Below are 27,517 nucleotides of genomic sequence, written 5' to 3' on the forward strand. Positions count from 1 at the left end.
ATGAGGAAGCTGCCAGAGTCTGCTGGCTGTTCTGAGTTTCAGTACCTACCCAAGTCCTGCCTGCCTGCTCCAGGGATGGACGAAAAGCTCGGGAGTCTTGGCTGCCTTGCAGACCACCTGCCTCTCAGGTCAGTCACACCTGTGGGAACCAACAGCATCACTCCCCAAGGTGACTAGTATCCTTGAGATAAAGGCATGTTTGTAGAACTTAAAACTTCTTTCTTTTCCCAAGAGAAATGGAGAAACCTCATCAAGCCAAGATGGAGAACTGGGTCACGCCCCAATGATGCCAAGCAGAGGCTGCCACTTGGCTCTGTGAGCGAAGCAGACTATTAAATTTCAGATATAAGAAATAATCTGCTCCCTGCATTCGCCTGATCACTTTATTAGCTGAAAAGATAAATTTAAACCACAGACTCATAGCAAAAAGAAATAAGTCCACATTCACCTAATTAAACTGAGAGAAGCCAGCTACATCAAAGGACACTCAGCCCACTCAATTAATTAACATTTATTACAATCAGAAAACAATCTAATTCAATTAAAATGTTTCCACAAAAGGAGTTTAATGACTTTCCCCAAAATAAAGTACATTCAACTGAAGCATTTATTATGCAAGGCAGTGTCATGAGGGGAGCCGAAATGAGGGCTCTGATGTGGGCAGCGGGCTCTGAAGAAGGGTGAGGGCCTGGGCCAGCCCCTTGCTGAGGGATGGAGGGGGTGCTTCGGGACACAGACACCCTCTAAAGAGCACACAGGCCCAGAGCTAGAGGGGCCCTCGACAGCTGCTTTCATCCTCACCCCCCCACTTCCCATCGCAGCCCTGTGCCTTGTCAGTTTACCACTGTGCCTGACTCTCCACCAATAAAGGGTCCAGGTTGTGTAGGGAGGAAGGCAGGCTTGGATTCAGAGGCATGAACCCATTTCTGCCTCTGATGTGCTATGTCACCATGGGCAGGTAGGAGGTGTTCAGAGAAACGACTGTCAACCGGGCTTTCTGAAATTCAGCCAGGAGATATTTGGAAAGCTGGAGAAATTGCCACTCAAAAGCTGCAAGCAGTTTTCTGATTCTTATGAGGCTGAGATTTGAATTCACAGTACCTTTGTTCAGCAAAAATCCCCTGATGAGTCCTTGGTTACAAAAACAGAAAGTAAATACCCACTCAGAGTTTGCCTTTTTGATCAACAATATTTGAGCACTTACTATTGCCTGGCAGTGGACTAAACACACTTGCTAGACTGTGTCCTTTCATCCTGACAATGACCCTGTGAGGTAGGAATCCCCATCAAAACCAAGGCTGAGAGAGTGGCTGAGGACACAGTTTGTCAGAGGTGGAACCTGGAGCTAAATCCAGATTCAGGCAGAGAGGCCCCTTACAAGCTCAGAACAGCTGAAGGACCCTGGGGAGGAGGGGGTCTTGGAGTCACTGGACTTGGGTGGTCTTTCCTTTCGAAAAGCTCCCTGGTGACTCTGTCACTTTGACCTTGGAGATGTGAAATCTCTATTACCCACCACCATGCTGACTACTGGAGTCGGTCCTTGCCCAACACCCCAGGACAGGATGAATCAAGCCCCTTTCCATCCAATTCAATCGCACCAACATTGACTGAACTGTATACCCTGTCACCAGCAGGGAGTATAAGCTTTAAAAAAAAGCTTTGTTAATTTGATAGGTGGAAAATGAGATGCCAACAATATGATCTTAATTTAAAAAGAAAAAGGCAGAGTAAACAGGAGTTGCAGGATATACAGTAAATGTTAATGGTGGTCATTTCTAGATGGTGACCTAGTGGGTCAATTTTACCTTCCACATGTTCTACTGTAAACAGGCATTATTTTTATAATCAATCAGAAAAAGCTGTTAAAATTTTTTTTAGATATGCCACCTTTGGTTATTTCCCTTGTTTCTAGAAAGGTTAAACATTTGGGTTCTTCTGTGACTTCTCTGTTCTCACCTATTAGTGTTTTATGTTCCTAATGATTTGTATCAGCTCTTTATAACTCAGAATTTTAACCCTATGTTATATGTGTTGAAATCTTTTTTCTGGGTTATTTACTTTTCGATTTTGTTTTTGCTGTTTTCCGTGGACAAAGGTTTATCACCTTTAGTCAAACCTATTGATCTTTCCCTTTCAGACGCCTTCCACTGTCTCTTAGCTTACAAAGTCCTTTCTCAACAAGAGATAAAACATGCATTGACTTGGCATTCTTTCTAGTTCTTGAGATTTTTCTTTTCTTTCCTTTGTGGCATGTAACTCTGTTTGATCTGTTTGGATTTGTATTAGCTTATAGTATGCAGATTAACATTTTTCAAATAGCTAACCAATTGTACCAGCACAGTTTATTGGATAAACTTCCTTCCCTTCTCATATAGTGATGTCTTACTTATCCTATATTACATATACTAGTTTCATACTGATACTATTTTTAGGTTACCTATTCTATTACATTGATCTGTTTTTTCTTGTACCTGTATCACACTGTTTTATTGATCATAGCTTTTTCATATGCTCAATTATGCCCTCAATTTCAAAAATTTCTGGGTTTCTTTCATATATTCATTCCTCCAAGTGACTCTGAAAACCATTTTGTAAAGTTTCTCACTCCAGAAAAAAAAACTCATTGAGATTTAAAATTCAAATTTCACTAAAATTTGAGACAACCTGATAGTTCATCTCTGTATCTGTGCATCTCCTTTTATACTTCTTAGTAGTTTCTCATATTTTGTTGTTTAGTCATCCCTATGTGACTGAATGCCTGAAGAAGTGGAAATAATAATAATAAAATTTGTATATATGTATGTTATGTAATGCTATTATTTTTAGTGCGAGAAGCTACCTTTTAAGAAATACTGTGTCCATGATTTTTTTGTTTTTGTTTTTGTTTTTGTTTTGAGACAGGATCTCACTTTGTTCCCCAGGCTGGAGTGCAGTTCATGGCTCACTGCAGCCTCGACCTCCTAGGCTCAAGTGATCCTCCCTCCTCAGCCTCCTGAATAGCTGGGACCACAGTAGTATGCTATCACACCTGGCTAATTTTTGTATTTTTTTGTAGAGATGGAGTTTCAACATGTTGCCCAGGCTGGTCTAACTTCTGAGCTCAAGCGATCCTCCCAAAGTGCTGGGATTATATGCGTGAGCCACCACGCCTGGCCAATGATATATTGTTAAGTAAGAAAAGCAATTTGCAGAGTATTGTACACAGTAAGATCTAATTTCTGTAAGAGAGTGGAACTCTACAGCTATATGCGTATGTCTTGTATATATTTGCTCAAGCATGGAGCTCTTAGGGGTTGAGGACTTTACAACCCTGATTACCATGACAGGGTGGGAGTGGAGGGGGTAGGTGAATGGAAAGCAGATTATTAGCCAAAAAGAAAGAAAAAGACAAAAAGGAAAAGAAGGTTGTCAGTTGCTCTGTGGCAGCTGTTGGCCACTTAGTTGCCTTTGTGGTTCCAGAAGCAGTCCTGGGAGGCCCCTCTGTAGGGAGGATGAAGAGCAAACAGGCAAGTCTGCTCAGGGACCTTGAGAGGAAACGTCTCAAAGATGGCCAGTGCCAATGCCTTGTGTTGGCCTGGCGATCCCATAGGAGCTCAGTGAAGGTCTGACAGGGAAAGGTGCTGGCCCTACAGGGAAGCTACAGATCTGACTGCTCAGCCTAGCCAGCTCTTTCTTCTCACTCACACTCTCTGCCCACATCAGGAAGCACTCCTTGACTACCCCAGTCTGTCACAGTTGGAGCAAACACCCATAGGCCTGGGCCTATCCGCTGGCACAAAAACAAGCCAATAGACAAAGACTCGTATGGTGGTGGGGAGAACTGGCTTCAAGCCTAGGTTTGAATCTCAGCTCTACCACTTACCAGCTATGCAGCTTTAGGCAAGTTTCTTACCCACTCTGAGTTTCCTCATCTGTAAAATGGCTGTAGTGGAGATCAAATGAGGTTAATGTGTGGGAAAGCCTGGACCAGGGCCTGGACCAGTGGAGCAGCCAGGGGCGGTTCTCTTCCTCCTCTCTTCCTGTTAGTTGAGTCAGACACCAAGGACAGCAGGCAGAGCAGCTAAAGCCATGGCCTCCCTGGAGGAGCTCACGAGAAGGGAGGTGCACACACAGACACACACACACACACCAGGCCAGGAGCTGAAGCTGGGGAGTCAGTTGGTGATTTCAGATGGATATCATCCCAAAAGCTTCTTGGCTGAATGGGGCCCTGAAGAACAGGGAGAAAAAGAACAGGAACGATGCGGGCGCAGAGAATTTCAATGCATGTCTCCCAGGCCAGCCTGGAGAGTGGGGCTGCTGCAACACTTAGTCAGCAATAAGCATGAGAGGTGGAGGACACAGACTCAGCAATTGGATTTTTCTTCTCTGGACACCAAGAAGCCACTGATGATACTGGGGTGACAGCTAGAGAGTGAGGGAGGACTGTCCCTCACTCCAGGAAGCTGGGAGGTGGAGTACGGCTGCTGGAGGACAAATCGTAGTTCCCTTACTAAGGATCTGGGGCAAACAAACGCTCTCTGGCTTGTTTTCACATGAGTAAAATGGGGATAATTCTAGAAACCACCTCACCAGATTGTGAAGATAAAATTAAGCTGTTAAGCTAGTTCATGGGAAAGCACCCCCAGGGCTGGCTTTCTAGAGACAGACTCCTTTACCCTGGAAGACAAGCATCTCAGCTCTTCAAGGCATTCAACTTTGCCCCTCCCTGGGGGGCCTGGTGACTTTATCCCTCCACATTCTCTTTACCTGAGGTACAATTTGCCTCCCATCCCCCATCCCAGGGCAAAGATGAACCATAGGCTTGGAGTTTTTTGCTCTATCTTTGACTCCAGCTCAAGTGTGAGCTGGTGAGCAATGGGTGGTCCTGGTGGGGAAAACCCAAGTCCCTATACCCCTCCCACTTCCTGCATGAGAGTTACTTCTCTAGAGGACCCTGGTCCTTATAATTGCAGATTCCTCAGAAGCCCTCACAGCATTATCACTCAGCTTTCTGGTTGCTTCCATGCACCTCCCAGAGGGCAAGGGAGCCATTAGTTGGTGTGTGTGTGTGTGTGTGTGTGTGTGTGTGTGTGTCCGTGCACATACCTGTACAGAGGTTTATCTGGGATCTCAAGGAAGTCAGTTTGTGTCCAAAAAGCCTATTTCCTTTTAGAGGTTTGCAAATTTGAGAGAACTGGATCTTGGCAACAAATTCCCTCCTACCCCCCCACCCAGTGTGAAATCCAATTTTTAAGTTTCAGCTGTAATTGCCTTGAGCTGCTCTTAACAACAACTTGTGATCTGCCAACTGCAGTTCTTGGCTCCTATGGCACTAATGAAGTTCCTTCCCTTGTAGAAGAGAGTGCAAACTCACTTAAAAGGAAGCATAATTTGCTAGGCCTTGGAGAGGAGGCAAAGAGTTCCTGGAGCAGAAGGTACACACTTACAACCCCAGGCAACGGAGAGCTCCCCACACCAATTCACTCCGGGCAGGAAAGAAATCAAGATTCTCTGTGGCTTAGGTTGAAAGACAACACTCTGCAGGCATGGAGCTGCCAAAGGCCTCATCCAAATGTCAGTGGCCCATCGCCTCTGGACAACCCAGAGTCAGACAGGATGGTGTCACTGAGGACCACTAACGGAATTCTCAGGAATGAATCCCACGCTGGGTGATGTGATGGGGAAGGGGAATAGGATAATTTATCTCCAGGCTCTCCAGTTACACCAAAGGACAAAGTGATCCCACTGAAGAATAGAAACTCAGTGTTTTTTCTGGCCTTGTTCCACCTCACCTGGAGTCTGGCTTGGGCAATCCTGAACTGGTCCCACCATCCACTGGCCTGTATCCTTTCAGGGCTCCGGGTGTTCCTGGACCAAACTGGGGGTCAGGCTGCTTATTCTTGCGGCCCAGTAACGAGATGCAGATGAACTGGGAGAGAAGAGAGTTTTTATTTCTGTAACCAGTTACAGGGAGAAGGCCTCGAAGTTATCACCAGATCAACTCAAAATTACGGTTTCCCACATCTTATATACCTTCTAAGCTATATGTCTGTGTAAGTGTGCATTCACCTAAAGACATGTGACTATTTATTTATTTATTTTGAGATTGAGTCTCGTTCTGTCACCCAGGCTGGAGTGCAGTGGAGCAATCTCGGCTCACTGCAAACTCCACCTCCCGGGTTCACGCCATTCTCCTGCCCCAGCCTCCTAAGTAGCTAGGACTACAAGTGCCTGGCACCAAGCCTGGCTAACTTTTTTGTATTTTTAGTAGAGATGGGGTTTCACCGTGTTAGCCAGGATGGTCTCGATCTCCTGACCTCATGATCCACCCACCTCGGCCTCCCAAAATGCTGGGATTACAGGTGTGAGCCACCGCACCGGGCCAACTTCTTTCAATCTATAACTAAGGTCTGAGTCTTGAAGACCTTCCTCTGGAGCCTCAGTAAGTTTACTTAATCTAAATGGGTCCAAGTGCTGGGGCGATTACCCTTAATCTTGTCTCCTGCTAAATCATGGAGGTGTGGGGAGTTCCTTCAGACCCCCGATAAACTTGTTTAATCCTAAACAGGTCCTGTTAAGAATTCCTTCGTTATTTTGTCATGCTTCAAGGCCCAGGAAAGGTCTAGGCAAAACTCCCAGTGGAGCTTTTGTTACATTTCAGCCTTCGTATAAGGGCAGTGGCCCCTTCAGCTTTTAATATTTAATTTAATCACTCAGTCAGTACTGAAACAGTTGTTATGGAGTCCTGCGTTAGTGAGACTTGGCCTGGCACACAGGGTGACCACTCAGGCCAGCGGAGCTTCACACAGCAGCCTGGTCCTGGCGCGCTCTGTTTCTGTGACCTCCCAACCCCAACTGCCTACTTTTTTCTTTGCTTCCTTTCCCCCAGAAGCCAGTGTGTTGTGCTGACAACTAGAAGGGAAGTTCCCTAGGCTCTTCTCCAGCAAGCAGGCTACACAGCTGTAGCAGGCAGGGCCTGTGTCCCTGGGGATTGTCTAGTCAGTCTTGCTGTTGACCCTTCCTCCTGGGCCCAGGCAACACACAGAGAGCTTTTGGGTCCACACCAACATGGGTTCTGTTATGTTGCTCCTCAGCAACATAAACCTCAAGTCTGGCAGCCACTCTTCTGGGGTATGCCTTAAAAACAGCATCTGCAAATTCCAGAGTGCTTGCTAGTGGAGAAGAGCAGAGACACTGGGTTGGAGACAGTGTCCACTGCAAAGGGTTTGGTGCTCTAAAATCTGCTCTAAATTTAGAATCTACAGGTTTGCCTTTTCATCTATTCTCCTCTCATAATGCGGCAGTTGTTGCTACCACTGCTGACTCTTCCTGCTTAAGCCAGGCGGCCTCCTCTGTGCTGCTGAAGTGTCCACACGTTAGCTTGTCTGCCTTTGTGAGGCCCGTGTATCACTGTGTCAAAGGCATGTGAATCTTGCAGATGATGCAGTACCAGGCCCTGCCCCCGCTCATATTACCGGAATAGCTCTGATTTCCACGGAGAGGGTCAGCCAGAGCCAGCTAATCAAGCCTCTCAACGTGCAGTACAAACCCAGGAAGCCTGCAGGTGATTGCTCACCAGGGGGCGATCTCACACAGCAAACCTGCAGCCTTCTGAGGTCTGGGAAAAGCAGAATGCCTTCGCTTTCTCTTTGGGGCCTGATTTCCTCAGATTAGGCAGGGAATAAAGAGAAATATAATCCATGTCAGCAGGGGATGAGGACCCAGAGTGCAGAAGGCACACAAGCTGAAAGCCACCATTTCCTGCGTTATGGACAGAGCACCTACCCTGGGGGGACAAGACATAACCATGTCTGCAACCAAACCCTCCCCAGCATGTCAGTGTGGAAGAGTTGCCAAAAGGACAAGCATTTGTCTGTTTTTTAGTGTGTATTAAAATGAATTTATTTACACAGTAACATGATACCACAGAGTACACAGCAAAGTACCACAGCAAACCAAAGGGTGGCGCCACTGGTGGCAGAGGGGACCTTTCAATGATAGATTTATACAACTTTACAATATGTAAGTAGAGGGGTGAAGCTCCGGAAAGAGCAAAAACAAGATTTTCAAATATAGAGTGTGGGCAGGGCCAGAGAGAATTAAAGAGAGATTGGAATGAGGACTGTCATGATTCAAATCACCAAGTAGAATGAAATCTTGCTTCTGTATTTGCCTCATGCCAAAATGCCCTGCATATCCTCAACAGAAAATCCCAACCCAGTGTGTTCATACATCACACTCTTTAGTTCTAACTGGTAAAGGAAGGGATAACCAAGTAGTATTTGGAGCAAGTTCCTTAAGCAGTGTGGTTTAACCTTTCAAAAATGAACCCTATGTCTGGTTCAACATTCAAGTTATCCTGAGTGCGGACACACACATACTATCCACACACTAACGGGCAAAGTGGGTTTTCTGTACTACAACAATATTCGTAGCAAAATATATGACTCTGTACTTCTGCTAGGTTAAAAAATGTCCAACCTCTTTTGATTCCCTGAAACTTTCTTGATTTAAAAAACAAAACAAAACCAAACCAAACCATGGGGGTGGATGGGACACGTCAAGATAAAAAGCTGGAATAAACCCAGAGACTTTCTGGAGTGGGAAACATGTAATGGGATGTTGGGAATACAGGCCCTTGCAGCCCACCTACGTGGGGAAAGCTTCTAGCAGTGGGTGATGCAAAAATCTTTTCTAATTTTAAACAGTTGCAGGGAGGGGGTGTTTAACAGCTGTATAGCACCTTGTACATTCTGGGCACTTATAGATATTAAATGATGGTGATGATGAATGGTAAACAGCTCTGTAGGAAGGTTTATAAAAACAATTACAATTTGTTAAGAAATTTCCCAAGAGTTCTTTAAACAAACCTATTAAAACTACCATATCTCTTTAAAAAAATCTTCTGCTCTCAGTATTATACGGATATGATATTCTCAAGCTGAGGTTTGGGCAATAGCCACAGTCATGTCAAGGGGACATGGAAGAGATCCTTCTCCTTAAATACTGAGGAACTTTGTATCTGCCAGGGCTTTCTTCATCATCATCATCATCATCATCATCATCATCATCATCTTCTAATATACAAAATGGACTTCTTTTTAAAAAGGTGCTTTTCTGAGGATGGATTTATCAGCTAAATGCCTTGACATGGAATGTATGTGAACTCCCCTCCCACGGCATCTGTCACAGCTCACCCTCATCATCTTAGAAGCATCAGGATAAAAAGGCTTGATTTCTTTGGTATAATCTCTCCCAGGATCTTGCACCGCAACTCTTCTGGCTTCCCTTACGGCACCGTTTTTGGTCCATGGAATCCCCACTTTTGGCACTGCTGTAAGCACGGACAGCTGGACTTCAGTGCGCACTTCGGCAAGAGCAGCACTTGGATTTGTCTCGGCACAGCACTTTGGGCCTTTGAAAATATGAGCTTCAATGAGGTAAAACTAATAACCTGGTTTTGTGGGCAGCCATCCTGTTCACTCATTAGGCTGGAGCAGAATTTTCAATCCTTATCAACTACATGCCAGGGTTGAAAAACATGCCAGGGTTGGCCCAGCAAGTCCAGTTTGTCTCACCCCTCTCCAAGAATGTTCATACTATATTTACACATCTAGAATCATTTGAAATATAGTGTAGTATCCTAAATCCATCTCTATTTCTGGGACTAGCCTGTACTTTTTCAGATCACTGCTGGTAAAATCTAGAAGAAAATCCTAATTGCAGTGAAATCTAGTGAAAACCCTAATTCCAGCAAAACCAAATGTCAGGTTACTTCCCAGAACCAAAGTATTCATAACTCAAAATTGAGACGCTTAGTAGGACCCAAAGATCTTTCCTGGAAACTTTTTTTTGAGACGAAGTCTCACTCTTATCTCCCAGGCTGGAGTGCGATGGCGTGATCCTGGCTCACTGCAACCTCTGCCTCCTGGGCTCAAGCGATTCTCTTGCCTCAGCCTCAGCCTCCCAAGTAGCTGAGATTACAGGTGCCTGCCACCATGCCTGGCTAATTTTTGTATTTTTAGTAGGGATGGGGTTTCACCATGTTGGCCAGGCTGGTCTCAAACTCCTGACCTCAGGTGATCTGCTCACCTCACCCTCCTAAAGTGTTGGGATTACAGGCGTGAGCCACCGCGCCCGGCCTGGGAACTTTATACTACTAGAAACTTTTAAGATATAATTTTTGGTAGTTTTACTCCCAGAAATGTCATTAATATTTCTAGAGCTTTAGATCTCTTGGCTTAGACTTTCCCATGTTTACAAACTTATTCTGAGTTTAGAAGCAAAACTGACCCCCACTTAATCTGATAATGGGAGGCTACTCCAACTGTTAAAATCCTAACCAATGTTTTACTTCTAGCTCCTCAACAGCAGCAGGGTAGGTAGGATGAGTGCTTGTGCCCTCACCCCAACCCATACCTCACCCAGTTCAGCTTCTGAGGGCAAATCTTGAAACTCATTGCCGTATTCCTGGCTTCCAGTTCTAGCTCAGCCTAGGGGTTGGTGATTCTTATGTTGTTGTTCCACAGGTTACAGTGACTCTTTTTCTCATCCTGCTGTTATTTTTCATGAATTGGCTTCTAGGCAACCCAGTAGTGTACATATACCAAAAGGGCTCACCTCAGCCAGCACAGGAGGCTTCTTGAAGTTCTAGTCCTCTTTATGAAACATCCACTGAATTGCTTCCAAGACTAAGTTATCACTCTAACAAGGCACTCTGCTATACATTCAGTCTTGCTCTTGGCTACTTTAGCCACTGTTGTGTTTCTCTAGCACCCAAGTGTCACAGAGATTGTTCATGCTCATGTGGCTTAAGGAAAAGTTCCAATAGGAGCTTAATTGTTCAAACTCTCAATATAAATGGAAAACTCTGTAGTATAGACTTCAATAGAAAACAATTTCCAATCAATATTGAAGGCAATAACTTCCTGTTACTTGAGAAAACGTAAAGTGCTATACTAGTCAAAATTCAAACATATATATATATAAAATGTGTGTGTACGTGTCTACAGAGGGTAGGATTTCTTTCCAGTTGATGAACAAATTCAAAGTTCCTACCACAATTAAAATGAAAAATATTTGTGATAATGTTAAATTGACTGAATTTCATTTTTTTTGGAAAAATATTCTGAAGACCAACTCATGTAGTATTTTTTGCCTAGAAATATAGTTTCTTTCTCTATTCTGTTCTAACCTGTAACACCCCCTTCCCTATCTCACATTCTTTGGCCATCACCCAGAGAAAAATTAATCTAGCCACCTGTCTCTGGGAAGCCTGAGGCTTTTCTCTGGCTAGTTTGCATTCATCTTTTGCCCTTAACAAATCTGAATATAAAAACAGTACTAAAAACATCTGATGTGAAGAGGTGCTCAGTTTACCAGTGCTGTAAGATAATGGTAGTGGAGGTGTCCATGCTTATTATACCATAGAGTTAAAGTGAAGACTGGATCCAAATCATAACAGAAAAAGAGAAAGAAAAAAAAAGATAAGTAGAGACATAACAAATAGAGGGACCAGGAAACATTCTGCATTAAATATGTAACCTCATTAAATAGTCAACATTCAAATGTACATGGGCAAGGCACCAAGAACATGACATTGAGAAGGTATATCTCAATATGCAAGCCATTGCAAGATGGGAGGTGGGGGAGGTTAAGGGAATGTGCTGGCTGACATGGTCAGTGGTCTGTGTGCTGCCACTTCAGTGCATAATCAGGCAAGGAGTTATGTGCACATGGTCTATGCTAAGATGAACCAAACACCAACCTTCAAGGCAAGGTGCGGCCATGCCACAGGACACCAAGAGCGGACTGCTGGCCTGCAGCAGCATGCCCACTCCATGGCCATTCCTAGGAGGAGAGCCCTACACTCTGGCTAGAGGAGGCAAGACTCTTTGTGGGCTAACCAGCCTTCTTTCCTGTGAGTCCTATATTGCTGGCCAGGGGGTAAGGACATTCTCCAAATAGAGCCTCACATATTGCAATCACTTAAAAAAGTAATAAGAGCACAATAAAATACATTATTTTCCTTTCCTGATCCTCTTTGATATACATGAATCACATGAAAGGCTGTTAAAAATGTTAAAAGTTTAGAAATTTCCAAGGCCACTAATGTGCTATGTAAGTAATACTGCACAATCAGTCTTGGCTTTAAGGAAACTCTGTACTGGTAGATGAGGGGCCTCAAGGCTCCTCACTCACTCACTAGGCACAGAGAACATGTCTGTCAACCCTGCCACAGGTTGCTTCTCTAGAGGCCTGGCCTCTACTTCCAGCATGCGTGTGCACGCACACATGGGCACACAAGTGTACACACACATTGTTCGAGTGACTCTTGGGATTTCAAGGTTAAAGTAAACACATACTCACAGTTTTGAATAAAACAAGCACAGGTGCACACGTGTATACACACACACACACACACACACACCCCCCCCCCAGTGGAAGGAACGCTCATCTCTTAGCGCAAATATGTGCCAAGGGAAGAAGGGGGAAGGTTTCTGTAGACTCGCTTCAGGTGAAGTTGCAACATAAACACTGTAATATACAGCTAAAAAAATACATACAAAAATTGCACATACATCCATAGGAGGGGAGCACAGGCTGCACACATGGTGAACAGCTCTCAATCACCCACCTCAGCAATCAGAATTCCTGTGAGCTGTCCTCCAGAGCCATTTTAGAGAGAGTCAGAAGGAGCAATGAGCCACTTACACTGGGAGGCAGTCTCTCTAGAAGAGGTCAACATTCTGAGGAGGTCAGCAGTCTCATCAGTGGCCTTCTTCCTCTCCCCTGCCTACGGCCATCCCAACAGCCCACCTCACTGTGCCCTCTAAAGGAGATCTTAGAGCTCCACTGACAGCTATTTCATTCAGGGCAATTGTTTACAGCATTTGGTAAACTAGTTAACACTGGCTACTGATAGAAGGGAGCTGGCCAATTACTGCTCGGGGAAAACTGCAAATGCTGACAGTTCTGACAGTAATCAAAGGGTACTTTAAACTCTGTTCCCTGATGGCCCCTAGAGAATTGCACATGCAAGAAAATCATCTCCTCGTGCCCTGCCAGCTATTTATAAGCTCTGAACTGCACTCCACCCTGCTGAGGCATTGGTGACACCACCTTGGGTCAGCTCTGTAATGGGCCACAAGTGGCTGATAAATCCAAACTTCACTGGCAAGTGGGGACAGAGTGGAGAATCAGGCAGTGGCAGCAGAGGGGAGACTATTAGGGCTGTCCTCCATGCAGTGCACATACTTACAGATAATGGCAATGAAAATGGGTCTATGACCCAAGGATGGGATCTCTCCTTTTCTTTCTACTGCCTCCTGGAACAAAGGATGTAGTCCCTGGTAACCAAAACTGGGCTGATGCTAAGGATGGCAGTTTTGCCTAGTAAGTCAGTTGTTGACACCTTAAAGGAAGAGTCTGTTGTCAGAGTCTACTGGGTCATGGTAGAGACTGGTTAAGTCTGTCTACTGCTAGTGAGAATAAATACTTGGTGCTAAAAAGATAGGTGATATCCAGAATTATGGAGGAAACGGACACAGCTCACTGGCTCACTGAGTTCATACCAAAGAAGCTGTCCCTTCAAGAATATGGATTTTCATTTTTACCTGCATTTATGGGACTATTAGGATAGAAGGTGTTTCAAGGGAAGGCAAACGCAAGTTTGTGCAGCTGAATTTCTGTAAAGTTAAGACAGACTCAGCTTCTCATTCAATCTGGGGCAGTGGATAACCTTTCTGAATGGACCCACTTGTTCATGGACAGGGATAGAGGTTTGTCTTTCTTCTTTCCTTGAATTTGGAGTGAGCACTAGGAAGGGGAAGTGCATGGGTGATATGAAGAAGGTGAAGATGTGGTAAAAGTATCATCCAGGTACACGTTAACGGTGCTGCAGAATTTTCACAATACAACTGAGGGAGTCTGTAGTGGCAAAAGCCAAATACTGAGCACAAAGCCAGTCCTCAAGGTTGATCCCACCTTCCCTGTCCAGGGACTTCTCAGCAAACTTGATCATGAGCAGTGTTCGCTTGATGTCTAGCCAGTTTTGGAGCAGGGTATTCCTCTGTACTAGGCTAGGGCAGGCGGTGAAAGTCTGGAAGAGATCTTCGCGGGGGCCCCAGAGCAGACACTGGAGGATGCCTTTGGCGTCTGAAATGAGGATCCGCTCAGAAGGGTTGGGATTCAGGAGGCAGCTGGCCAGCTGCTGCAGACCCCGGGAGTAGGGGGAGCGGAATGGGATGCGAGGCAGGTCTGCTCGTGTGTATTCCCTCTCCTTCAGCTCTGGGTTCTCATCAAAGGGGTTGGGTAGGTGCAGCATCTCATAGATGAGGATGCCTGTCTGGAACTCATCACACTTTTTATACTGGGTAGCTGTTATGATCTCTGGAGCAAGGCGAGACTGGTCCCGGAGGATCTCAGGGTCCACCAGATGGCTCTTCTGCTTGGCCTGAGAGAAGTTGCTCACTATAAGCCTAGTGGGATAAGATGAGGTGGGGCTGGGCTCTGCAGGCCCAAAGCCTTGGGCAGTCCCCCCAGGCTGGTAGTGGACAAGTAGCAGGTTCTCTAGGCGTAGATCGCAGTGAGTGACATGGTAGGGTTTGAGGTGCTCAAGACCAGAGCATAGCTGTAAGAGCAGCAGACATACCTGCCTCTCATACAAATCAGGGCTTTTCCCATGCTGGGCCAGAGAGTCTCGCACAAAATCAGCCACAGTAAGACATGGAACCTCCCTGGTGATGACCACAACATGGCTCCTCTGCTTCTTGCTCATGACTCCCTGATTCTCTTTCTGGGATGATGCTGCTTCAGAACAGGGCTTTGGGTTTTTCCCATCCGTTTCTCCTTTGGCTTCTTCTTCAGTCTCTTCCATGTCATCCTCATCCTTTTCAGGGTCATCTGGATCCTCCCAGGGAAGCAGACGGTTAGGGACTTCAGCAAGGAAATGACCACAGTCCTGCTGAATGTTAAAATGGACAGCCAGACTCTGCCGGACAGCCAAGCTGTGATAATACTGCTGAGATTCTTTAGCTTTGCTCTTACAGATCTGAAAGATAATAAAACAATTTAAAACTCACACTCTCATAACCAGGTTTATGATGTATCAGGGAGGATTAACTGGAAGGTGACTGGTTAGGGACAAACGATCATATAGTAAAGTTGTTAGCAAGGCTTGCCCCATGTTAAGTGACAATAATAATGGTGGTAACCGTTTCTCATGGTTGTCTACATGCCAGGCTGTGGTGAGCACTTTATGTGTACCATTTTTAGTCCTCACATTAACCTTTCAAAGTAGATTGAGGATCTAAGAATTCAAAAAAGAAAAAAAGCCCAGGGTTATGTGTGCAAACCTAAGTTTGTTTAATGCCAAAGCCTGCTCTTTCCACTATAACCTTGCACCTCATCAGAACAACAACAACGAAATAATTTTTCACTTACTTCTGTAGAGGTTTGTAGCCCAGAAAGATACAGCAGGCCAATGGACTCATAATGGAGACCAAAATACCTTATTTCATCACCCATCACCCTTTGTGTCAACATCTCACAAGTTAGAAGAGTGATATAACATTGGCCAGGCAAACTGTGGGTTTTCCTAACTTTTCAATGAATGTCATTGTGATGGTCACAACACTGGCACTCATGGTTCACTGGCAGGGTTGAGAGAGTCACTGGTCTGACCTAGTCAGAACAAAACCAACATTTCAATGGTGGTTTTCTGAGTTTTATGCTTTCTCTTAACAGGCCTCATTTAATACCCACCATTGAGGCAATAAGACCTTTTATAAAGAACTTTACTAAGTGGTTATGGATCAAGGAAGAATTTTTTGATCAAAAAAAGTTAGCCAAGAGTTCTACATACTGTGACGATTGTATTTCTACTCTTAAGGGGTTATCAAAGCAAAAAGTAAGTAAAACCACCCCTAAATGGGTTATCCTCATGCTATGGAGAGGCTGACAGTGGAAGACTGAGTCTCTAATACTAGTTCATGGATCATAATAGTCTGGTCTGGAATCTGCTCCACACCCTGTTAACTGAAGGTCATTCTCTGCTCTCCCTCCTCAGCAGGGGCACACTGCCACATGTTACAAATATCAAAGGCTCCCAGCAACATGCACTCTCTGTAGTGTTTACACTGCGTGTTTATTACAATAATACAGAAAAGCAAAACTTAAAAAAGCAATTTCTAGTCATTTTTATTTAAAAAGAAAAATGTACACATTCTTAGGAAGATTCAGATAGGACCCAGTTCTGAGAAGCAGCACATTCTGATTTCCATTCAAATAGATTAAAAAAAAAAAAAATCAAAGGCAAGGGAGTCTCAATGGAGAAAAGCATCTCTCTCTCTCTTTCTCTTATTCTCTAGTTTATCATATTTATTAGTTAAAGAAGCTTGATATCAGTGACCAGTGCCAAGGAAATCAATCTATCAATCTATCAATCTATCTATCTATCTATCTATACCTGAGCACAAGCTCCTTCAAGTCTTCTACTACCTATCTAATTCAGTTTGAGGATATACTAAGTATTTCTTTTTCAAGCAAACTTCTGGTCTTGAACAGACGTCCCCAGCCTGAGTTCAAGTTCAAACACATATCTTTCAGAAAATATTATCTCTGGAAAGCTCTCGAAGTCTTAGTATACGCAGTATAATATATAATCCTATATGCTCATCAATCATAACATTTGTTATTTTTATAACTGCACTGTTGGCAATATTTCACGTTTAAGTGTTACCAGGTATTTAAAAATTCTATACTAGTCATTGTTTAGTTGTATAGGAGTTGGATCCAGCACATGGCACCATTAACCCCATTGCCAGTTAAATTTGCTCGATATTATATTGTCTTCTGGAATGAAAGCTCAAGGGTCTCAACTCTTCATACCACTAAATTTGGCTGAATCAGATTGGATGGTTAAACTCTAGCTGTTACATTATAAAAAAGGACACTCCCCAAGGGCTTGGGAGGCCTGGGATTTAGCTTTGCTACTAGCTGTATAACCTTGGGCATTTCACTAATTTCTCTGGGTCTCAGTCTCCCTATTAAAGGAGACAATATGAAGAACACTGAAATCTACTTCACAGGGCAGTTGTGAGGATTAATTGGGATCAAGTATATAGAGTACATCTGTAAACTACAAAGTTGTACAAATGCAACACTGATAATGACTAAAGCAGTTAACAACTTGCAAATGTCAAACTAATGCAATCTTAGAGAATCCTAATTTTTTGAAACAATGAACAAAACAGAAAAATAGATCTTTATTTTGAGTCCCGACAGCCACCTGCCACAGCAGTGAGGCTCTCTGACCACAAGTTTGATAGAGGACAGGCAAAAAGGAACTGCTAACATTCAATACCGCCAAGCCAGGGTCAGCCCTGACAAAAAAGTTAACACCAGCAGTATGTTAGAATCCAAGAGAGGGCAACCTAAAGCTATGAGAGAGAATTGTTTGGCCAAGTCTAGTTTTAACTATGTCAAGTCAGGCTGAAAAAAAAAATTGTGACCTTGTAGTTTAACATTAGAAGCAGAGAAGGTATTCTAACTGTGACTCGTATTTTAATTGTGATATTCTAATTATATCTAGACATTCACACAGACACACACATTTTTATAAGGTCCTCCAGAGCTTTGTGAGTAGACAAGAGTGTGGATACTACAATAAGAGTTTATGTTTAGCTCCACAGATCTACTTGAGATAAAGGATCAAAGTGATTTACGAAGAAGAAATGATAAATTGTTCCACGATTTTGGATGCTCTAAAGGAAAATGGTCTCCCTAGATAGCCAACCTGAGTGGGCAGCACTTCCTTATCTCTTCATTTTATAATACGTAGACAGGTTGAAGAATAATGAGTCACTCTAGCTTTAAGAGCAAAGGCAAAAGGGAGAAGACTAGAGTGTAAAAGAGGAGGGAAAAAGAGTGATTTTACTTGGTTCATAACCCTGAAAACAGTTACAACCCAAACACAGACCAATGGAGATTTCCATAATAGGATTTTGCTTGATGGGTATCTCATAAATCTTTATTATGGAGCCTGCAATGATGTTAATTTAGGTAGGAGTATTATATTATTCTAGGTACCACATTGTAGCCATTTTTCAAATATTAATAACTCCTTTAGTTAAAAAAAAAACACCTCAAAATGACCTGACTTCAGATAATAAATTTCTAGCTCAAAAGTTATTTCAGAAAACAAACCAATTTTTCAGAACAAATGGATAGGGTTCTTCCTGTCAAATTTTTTCCTTCTGCCCTTACCCAGTATTTTCTCTACCAGGGATTAAAGTAACTTCTTCTTGGCTCTCATTATCTTTCTTGAAAAGAATTCACATTCCTTCTTTATAAAGAGTAGCTGGCATCTCAAGAGTAGCAGGAGGAATCTCAAGAAAGATTCTACTTGTTCATGCCAGCTACTCTTTAATCTATAAATGATTACTTCAGGACTCCTCCTAGGACCTCCAAAATTTAAAAATAGGAATAAAAATAAACTAGAACTGGAATGGCCCCACATCTTCATTAAACACTCCCTTTTCTAACAGGGGAAAAATAACCTCATATTTGCCTTGGCTATGTTTGGGAAAATCTACTTAAAATGCTGTGAATTTGGCAGATTCTGTGCTGTCTATATTTTCTGAAAGGCAAGAAAAAATGGTATGAGAGCCTGAGCCACAGTACACTAGAGGGAGCTGCAATATCAACATCCAGGAGTCATTTACTTATAAACTGTGCAGCAGGAGAACAAAACCAGGCTGCTGAAGGTTGAATCTTCTTGTAAAATACACCACAGGGCCTCTTTCTGGATAAGTTTTTGCTTCTATGATGGTGGCAATACCAAATGCATGCCAAGGGAACTCCTCGTTGAAGAGCACAGACAGGAAGAGAAGCCCATCCTGGGCACAGTGACCCTCGCCCACTTGCCAGCTCACAGGAAATGCCCGCTTGAGCTATTCTCCAGAGGAGTCAGAGGAACATCAAAAGGGACAGCCAGCCAGCTGGTATATACATATGCACCAACATGAATAACCTACAGTTGCAAAAACAGAGGCTTGAAGGGAAACTGGGTGCTTGTCTGGGTTAATAAAGATAAGTGAGGACAGAGAAGGGAAAATATTAATTCATTATCAATTGATCATTCAAACAAGTATCTCATGGCTCCTGAGCACTTCCCATCTGTAAGACACAGCATCTTGAAGCATTCTGACCAGATTCCTAAATACAGGGGGTGGGGACCCTTTAACCACTGATAAATCATCTGTCGGAAAACTGGGAGAGAGGGGAAACAACATATTGTGTTCCAGAATCATAGCCAAATTACCCTCTCCCGAGACCTTCTCAGACTCGGGTCAAAGAACCCAACATTTACAATCTTAGCAGGGAAACAGAGCTTGAAAATGGTTCCTCATCCACAATCTGAAAAGTTTAATTCCAAACATACATTTCGGTTCAGGGGCTCATTTTCCATGTTGCTCATGACAACTGCCCTGCATACATTTGAGGCAAATTTGTCATTAAAAAGCATTTATGTTTGTAATAACTTCAACCTAGACAGCTAACTTCTAAAAAGCAGACCATCAGGGGCTTTGACTGTAAAGTCCCATTAAAAATAGCTGGGGAGAAGATAGTGCTGTCTAACACTACTGAACCTTTCAGAATGATCACAAAGCCTGGGACCTGTGAGAGGACATACCTCTTGATGCTCTCTCAACAACAGATATTCTGTTTAAGGCAACTAAGTCAGAGGGATAGGGGGAAAGGTGGACCTGTGCAAAACTGGATGATATGACTATGGAATTAATCTGTCGTTGAATGGCATGGTGTTACCCATTCTTCTTCATTGACCCTTTTTCCCAAAGGTTCCTTGAAGTGCTGGTGTTTGGAGTGCCTGCTCTCCATCCTAGTTTTTCATTGACAAACTCTCTTCAGCAAGCTTGCTCACGGCTTCAACCATGTCATATACACTACTGACTTCCATATCTACATTTGTAATGCACACTTATCTTTGGGCTTTAGGCTCATCTATACAATGACCTACTTGATTTCTTCCCATATATGTCCCAACCCATAGATTACTTAAACTCAACATAACCAAACCTGAACTCTTCGTCCCACCAAACTCACTGCTTTCCCAGTACTCCCTCTCTTGATGAATGGCTTTGTTACCTGGATGAGAAACCAAATTCACTTTGGATTTCTCCTACATCTTCACTCCCTATGGCTAATTACCAACTCTTATTGATTTTTCTTCTAAATAACTTTCAAATTATCCTCTTTTCTCCATCTCTTTTGCTACCTTCATCACTTGCCTGGACAAACACAAAAGCTTTCCAACAGGTCTGCCTGCCTCTAATGTGATCCCCTCAAATACATCTTCCACATGGCTACAGAGCCATTAAAAACAACAGCTGGTATTTCCTCATTTAAATTTCCTAGCGGCTCCGCTTTATCCTCATAGGAAAAAGTCCTGGCCTTGCCTCCCTTTCCAGTCCTACTTCCCACCTGTGTTCCATTTGCTCTTACTATATTGAGCTATCTGCAGCCAGCCACCCACTCTACCCTCCAGGTGTTCTCTCAGTTTGGGGCTCCTTGTCACCCCTCATCTGCCTGAGGGATTCCTACTTCTTTTAAAGCCCTTCTCAGGCATTACTTTTATCAGAGAGAGGAAGTGCTAAATACCCTAAATCCCCTTTCTGTGTTACTTCTATATCTTGTACATATCTCTATTATTGCAGTTATCACATTTTTTATCTTTAAAAAATTTTTTTTATAATTTTTTTCAATTTTATTTTAGATTCAGGGGGTACATGTGCAGGTTTGTTACCTGGGTATATCTCATGATGCTGAGGTTTGAGGTACAACTGATCCCATCACCCAGGTACTGAACACAGTACCCAACAGTTTTTCAACCCTTGCCCCCTTTCCTCCCTCCTCCGACATTTTTTTGTCTATTTTACAAGCAGATACTTGTATCTTTAGGGCCTAGCACAGAGCAAGGCACGTAGTACTTGCTCCATATGTCTGTAAAAGATTCTGAGAAAAGGCAGCATCTGATCCAGTGCTGCCATAGGACTTATTTACTCAGAACAGGTAGAATATATGAACAGCTTTTATGAAACAGATAAAAGTTGGCAAGGTGATGGGCTGGGGGCAACGGCAGATAAATCTGAATAATAAACACTCATGAATGACCTGACTACACAAATGAGTGAAATCTGATCAGTGAGGGCTGTCTGTTGAGTCCAGGCTGCCCTGGGAGCTTGCTGATTTTGTACTGCACGAAACTATACAAAACAACATGGCTCTTTGTCATTCGATTCAATTTTCTCTCCTTTGCCCCAAAGAAAGCAATAATTACAAAATATAAGACTCTTCAAAAATATTCTACATTAGCTCTGATTTTTCCATTATGGGCCCAGTATGCCTTCCGCCTACTTCCAGTTTATCAGCAGGGAATCTCATTTCCATCTCACTCTATGCATTCTATAGTGCCTCAGTGAACCTTAAGTGAGATGGATGCTATAGGGAACGAATTGTGGAGGGAAAAAAATGAGAAACATTAAAGATCACACACATTACACCATCTGTGCCATTTTGTCACATCACACAAATGTACAACTGCAAATGGGAGTGAGCGTAGAATGAAACCCTGCAACTTCTAAATTGATATCCAGTATTTGGTATAACCCCACTCTAAGAATATAGGCTGATCAGTGATTGACCTCAATTCCTTGATCTGCCTAGGAGGGGTATTGCTATACTTGCTGCTACAGAGCTAAGACCCACACACACACTCAATGCTGTTACAACTATGTTCAAAATAGATTAAGTGTTTAATATATAAAATGCTGTGTGGGCCCAAAGTACTCAGGACTCCATGTTGTAGGAATCTGCTATGAGAACTGTTGGGTAGGCCAGGTAATTTACAGGTTGAATTGCTGCAAAAATATTCACATGCCCAAGAAAGTGATTTTGGATCCTAGAAGAGAAATTCAAGAAGGCAACTGTGTAAGATTTCACCATTTTATTTGTGACTTGTACTCATCAAAGCTTTTCACTCTCCCACTCAGCATGTGTATCCAATGAAAATAACTTGTGTTCCTGAGCCAGTAATTTAGGCCGACAGAATGATGCCCAGGATGTTCATACTAGAGAAACTGAGGCACAGAGTAGTCCAATAACCAGCTCAGGGCCCACATTAGGAATTCAATTAACTTGAATTCCAACTTGTGATTCTCAACTATATCCTCTCACCTCATTAATTAAAGCCATGCTCCCTTTTCCCACCAGACAACTAATTTTGATTCCAGGTTTACACAAACATCCAAAACCTCTCCTTCCTAAATCAATTCCCAGTTGAGACTCAGGCGCTTCTGTATGCACTGAGCCTGAAACAAAATGGACACCAAACTAGGATGGCTATGAGTATGTGTAGTTGGCTGCTGATCAATCATTTTCTGTAAAGTTTCATTGTTAAAAATATTTATTTTGAATTATGAAAGTGGAAGTGGTTTCCCCTCTAGTTTTTTCCTCACCACTAAGCCAGTAATTAATTTCCTGTATATATAGTCTGAATTAGTTGTAAATTCCTACCAATCATAGTTGTTCCTGTAATGCTTTTTCATTTAGTATCTTGTTTTGTCAGCATCCACCCAAATGAGATAAACGGAGACTCTGGAGTCAAAAATGCAGTAAAAGATGCTGGTCTCCACAGTTCACCTCTACATTATTACAAGCTTTTAACAAGATTCTGGCATAGCTGGAAGAAAGGAAGCAGCCCCTCTTTTGTAACAGGGAAGTGTACATCTTTACTGAGTTTTGTGTGCTCTATCCTTGAGAACAAAGACTGGGACTACTTTAAAGATACCTACTATCTCAATTCTGGAACTGTTGGAAAATAACTAAAAAATTTATACTTTTTGCTTATGTGAAATTTTTAGCATCCTCTTCAAAGTAACTGCATCCAAATTTCCTCTGTGGTCTCACATGGTAGTACTTTTTATAAAATGATCTCATAAGTGCAATGAAAATACAATATCTCAGTGATACTGAGCCATAATTTTGCCAACTGTCCATCCTGTCAGTTTACTGCCTCAGGCATGAAATAATAGGAGAGGTTCTACCTAGGAGTCAGGAGGTAGCCTGCCATGAAGCTGGTGTCCCCATGCAGAAGTGATTGTTCCTCTCTGGCCTTAGTTTCCCACTGTGTAGAATGGTGAAGGCCCTTCTAAAATTGGCTTTAGTCTACTATGAGGATATGAAGGATTAGTCTACTATGGATTTAGATATGAGGATTTAGTCTACTATGAGGATATGAGGATTATGTTCTTGGTCAGTGCCTACCCAGATTCTCTGAAAGGGAAAAAGCAAGGTAGATTTTTATTATAGAACAGGGAAGTTAAGTTCAGGCTTAAGTTTATGTTAAGTTTTATTTTGCGAGCAGGAATATTTAAGTTAACGGCTGGAGGCCAGCCAACATATAGCCCACAGAGACAGACAATGCAATCTGCTGGGTGGTGGCTCACCAAATGGGGAAGAGAGGATAAAAGAAGATATGGACAAGATGGAAAATCAGAGTTGAAAATCAAATATTGTTTGGAAATCAATTTGGCTCTTCTTTCACCAAAACATTTATTTAAAAAGTAGGCTGTGCTCACTGCCTCCACAGCTTCCTCTTCCTGTTTGCTCTTTAACTCACTGTGTCTGGCATTCACCCCAATTATTACCAACATTGCATTTTCTTGAGGCTTACAAGACATTAAATTCTTGCCTTCTTCTGAGTCTTCATTCTGCACAAGCCCTCTGCAACCTTGGACTCTGGCCTGTAGGGCCCTGCCTTTTGCTACAGATTTTCCAATTGCTCCTGCTTTGGGTCACTTAGATGTGTGGGCCTTTTCCCACTTTGCAGACTCTTCCATTACAATCTCATGTAGTCCCACAGTTTCAACTAAATCAAGTCTATGACCACATTTCTAGGCTTGAGCTCTCTTCTGAGTACCAAACCCATATTTTTACCTGGATCCTGCGGTTCTCTCAACTTGGCTCACCTATGGGCATATCCCATTGAGATCTCATCTTTCTGGCTTTTCTGATTCATATTTCAACTAATGGCATCACCATTCTCTTGGAGGTTGTTCTACCTTGAAATTTTAGCATCACTGCCCTAATCCCATACTCACCAGACATGGTCTACTGCCTTCCTCAGCTCTTTAGCCATCTGCCCCTTCTTTTCCTTTGCCTTACATCAGGTCTCATTTTACCTGGACTACTGCAATAGCATAATGACTGGCTTCCTTGCTTCCAGTCCTTCTGACCTCTCTTACCACAGCTGTCATCCAAAATCTTATGTTATTTCTGTTTAAAAATACTTAGTGGCTTCCCACAAAACACAAAATAAAGTCTAACCTCTTAAGCTCATCACTCAAATCTCTAAATTTGTTCTCTAATCTCTCCGTAGCCTAATTTTCCACTATTCTCTCAATGTACTGCATTTACCACAAAGAACAGCAAAGTGGATACAAAAGGCCCTTTCTTATTGGCCCCAAGATAAGTGTTAATAACTTATTTCATTCATTAATCTTCATTTATCTTTACATCTCTGTGTACCACTCTGAACTTTCATTATAATCTGTTTTAAGAGCTATTATTTATGCCTTTGTCTTTCTTACTGGAATATAAGCTTCCTGAGGGCAAGCCCTTTGTTTCATTCATATGTATTTCTGTAAACTACAACAAATATCACAATGTTTTATACAGTAAACATTTTTTGAAGGGTCAAGAAATATTTACTGAATGCCAACTATGTACATGATATTATAATAGATGCTAAGGATATAAGGATTAATAAGCCATGGTCCCCGCCATGGAAAAGGTCAGGTACAATAGTAGGGAGAGGGGAGAGGAAGCATGTTTTTGTTTAATTATACAACTGTCTCATGATAATGCAGTGATTAAGAAATCCAGTAGGTATAGCATGCAACATGTGCTCAGAAAATTAAAGAAGAAAATTCAGAGCTGGATTATTTAAGAATACATAGGAGCTTTCTAAGTATGTGAAAAGGAAGGAATAACCAACTTTTACTAAATGCTTAACTTTGTGCCAAATGATGCTCTCAGCACTGTGTGTGTGTGTGTGTGTGTGTGTGTGTATGTATATATATCACTATATACATATTAACTTCTGTGATTTTTTACAATGGTTTTAAAAGACCTGAAGTATTTTTTTCCATTTTACAGAAAAGGCAAGTAATGGCCAAGGTAACAGCTAATATGTAGCTAAAGCACAGATTTAAACTCAGGTCTGTCTGACTTAAAAGCCTAAATTCTTAGCCACTTTGTTAACAGTCTTCACATTTTGTACATAGGAACCACTTGGGGTACTTGCTACAAATGCAGTTTCCAAGGCCTTACTGCCAGCCATTCTGATTCTGTAGGAAATGACATTTTTAATGAGGATCCCTCAGGTGATTCTGAAATAGGTCACAGCAGATCACAATGCAGAAGTTCTTTATTGTATTATACTGCCTCCCAGGAGAAGAGCAGTCCAGAGAGAGGAACCAGAGTGTGCAAAAGCTGAGTAGCATTAAACAGGTGCTGTTTATAATTGGTACTAGAGGATGGGACTACAGAGATGAATAACTAAGGATACCTGTTTTAAATAAGCTTAGTGTTTAATGATCCAGAATCTCTGATTCTTGTTTTTTTAATTGAAAAGACATTAGGACATCATTTTTTAACTAATCAAAATAACTGTTACCACCTTAACATAGGAATTATTTGAGTATTACCATTTTGTAGGTCAATTTTCTTAAAGTTATGATCATGTTATTGGTATTCTGCTACTTTCATGTGACATTTAAAAAATGTTTTTCATAATTTTACATAGTCTTCATAATTACTGCTTTTAGCAGCTACAAACATTCCATTGGACTTATGTGCCATAATTTATTATATTGGTTCCTTAATATAAGGTACCTAGTTTGTTTCCAATTTTTGGGAGTATTTAAATTCTTGAAGCTGTCTGTAGATTTCTCTCATAATTTTAAGGAAAAACAAAGATGTTTACATCTCTGAAGTAACGAGAAAGAATACCTAAGTGCAGAACCTATCTAAATATGCTCAAGCCAAAGCCTAATGTTAAGAAAGAATAATAGTGAGTGATCTATAAAATGTTGAGCAGCAATCAATTTTCCATTATTGTTAATAACAATAATGCATTATTTTATATGTACTTTACAGTTTATAAAACTGTTTCACTACATAAACACATGTACTATAACAATCATCTGAGGTAAATAGGGCAGTTAATATATACTGATGTGAAAACCAAGAGAGGCGCATGACTTGCATAAAAATACACAGTGATATCTTCAGAACTTGGACCCAGGTCAGCTGACTCCAAAGCTCTTTATTCAGTGCTGTGATGCCTTTTCATTTAAGACCAATACAAATAATAAAGCTAATCATGTTGAATGAAGATTAGAATAAATATGAAAGAGGAAAACCTTCAAATCCAGGAAAAGTCCTGAGTTAAAACCACTTACTTTATAACAAAGACAAACATGATATCTGCTATGGACAGAATTGTCTCTCTCCCCAAACTCTTCATATATTGAAGCCCTAGCCTACAATGTTACTGTATTTTGGAGACAGGGCTAACAAGGAGGTAATTAATTAAAAGAGATCATAAGAGTGGGGCCATGATGTGACAGGATTAGTGTCCTTCTAAGAACAGACACTGGGGCGTGCTTGCACATGCTTCTTGTGTTCTCTCTTGCTCTCTCTCTCTCTCTCCCTCTCTCTCTCCCTGTCATGTAAGGGCACAGTGAGAAGGAGGCTATCTGTAAGCCAGGAAGAGAGCCCTCACTAGAAGCCAAATCAGCTAGAACCTTGATCTTGGGTCTTCCAGCCTCCATAACTGTGAGAAAATAAATTTATCCTTTTCAGTCTATGGTATTTTGTTACGGCAGCCTGAGCAGAATGAGATTTTGATACTGAGAAGTGGGGTGCTGTTGTAAAAATACTTTAAAAGGTAGAAGCAGCTTTGGAATTGGGTAGAGGCTAGAAGAGTTTTGAGATGCATGTGAGAAAAAGCCCAGATAACCATGAACAGACAGTTGCTAGAAATATGGATGCTAGGGGTGATTCTGATGAGGTTTCTGATAGTAAACAAGGAACATTATTGGAAACTGGAGGAAAGGGAATCCTTGTCATAAAGTGGCAAAGAACTTAGCAGGACTGTGTTTTGTAGAAGACAAAACTTGCAAGAGATGAAATTGAGATTTCTAAGCAAAGTGAAGGAGTGGCTTGGTTCCTCCTGACTGCTTATAGTAAAATGTGAAAGGAGAGAGATGAATTGAAAAAGGAATTGTTGAGCAAAAAGAAACCAGAATGCGAAGACTTGGAAAATTTGCAGTCTATCCATACTGTGAAAATGGTGAGGCTGGGCATGGTGGCTCATGCCTGTAATCCCAGTACTTTGGGAGGCTGAGGCGGGTGGATCATCTGAGGTCAGGAGATCGAGACCAGCCTG

General features: G+C 42.3%; 1 protein-coding gene across 50 annotated transcripts in view; it reads right to left on the minus strand.

The window, feature by feature from the left end:
* Positions 1-496: 496 nt before the first annotated feature.
* The window catches only part of PEAK1 (pseudopodium enriched atypical kinase 1), a 319,366-nt gene continuing 292,345 nt past the window's right edge, over positions 497-27,517 (minus strand). For 47 of the 50 annotated variants that reach the window (XM_063652409.1, XM_063652411.1, XM_063652408.1 and 44 more), the window contains one exon: positions 7,859-15,034. In XM_063652409.1, coding sequence (XP_063508479.1) covers positions 13,871-15,034 — 1,164 coding nt within the window. In that variant the 3' untranslated portion in view covers positions 7,859-13,870. Of the gene's footprint in view, positions 5,912-7,858; positions 15,035-27,517 lie in introns of those variants that run through there. The other 3 variants (XR_010123829.1, XR_010123828.1, XR_010123827.1) reach the window with 3 other exon arrangements.

Source organism: Pongo pygmaeus, chromosome 16, assembly GCF_028885625.2.
Source record: "Pongo pygmaeus isolate AG05252 chromosome 16, NHGRI_mPonPyg2-v2.0_pri, whole genome shotgun sequence".
NCBI classification, from domain to species: domain Eukaryota; kingdom Metazoa; phylum Chordata; class Mammalia; order Primates; family Hominidae; genus Pongo; species Pongo pygmaeus.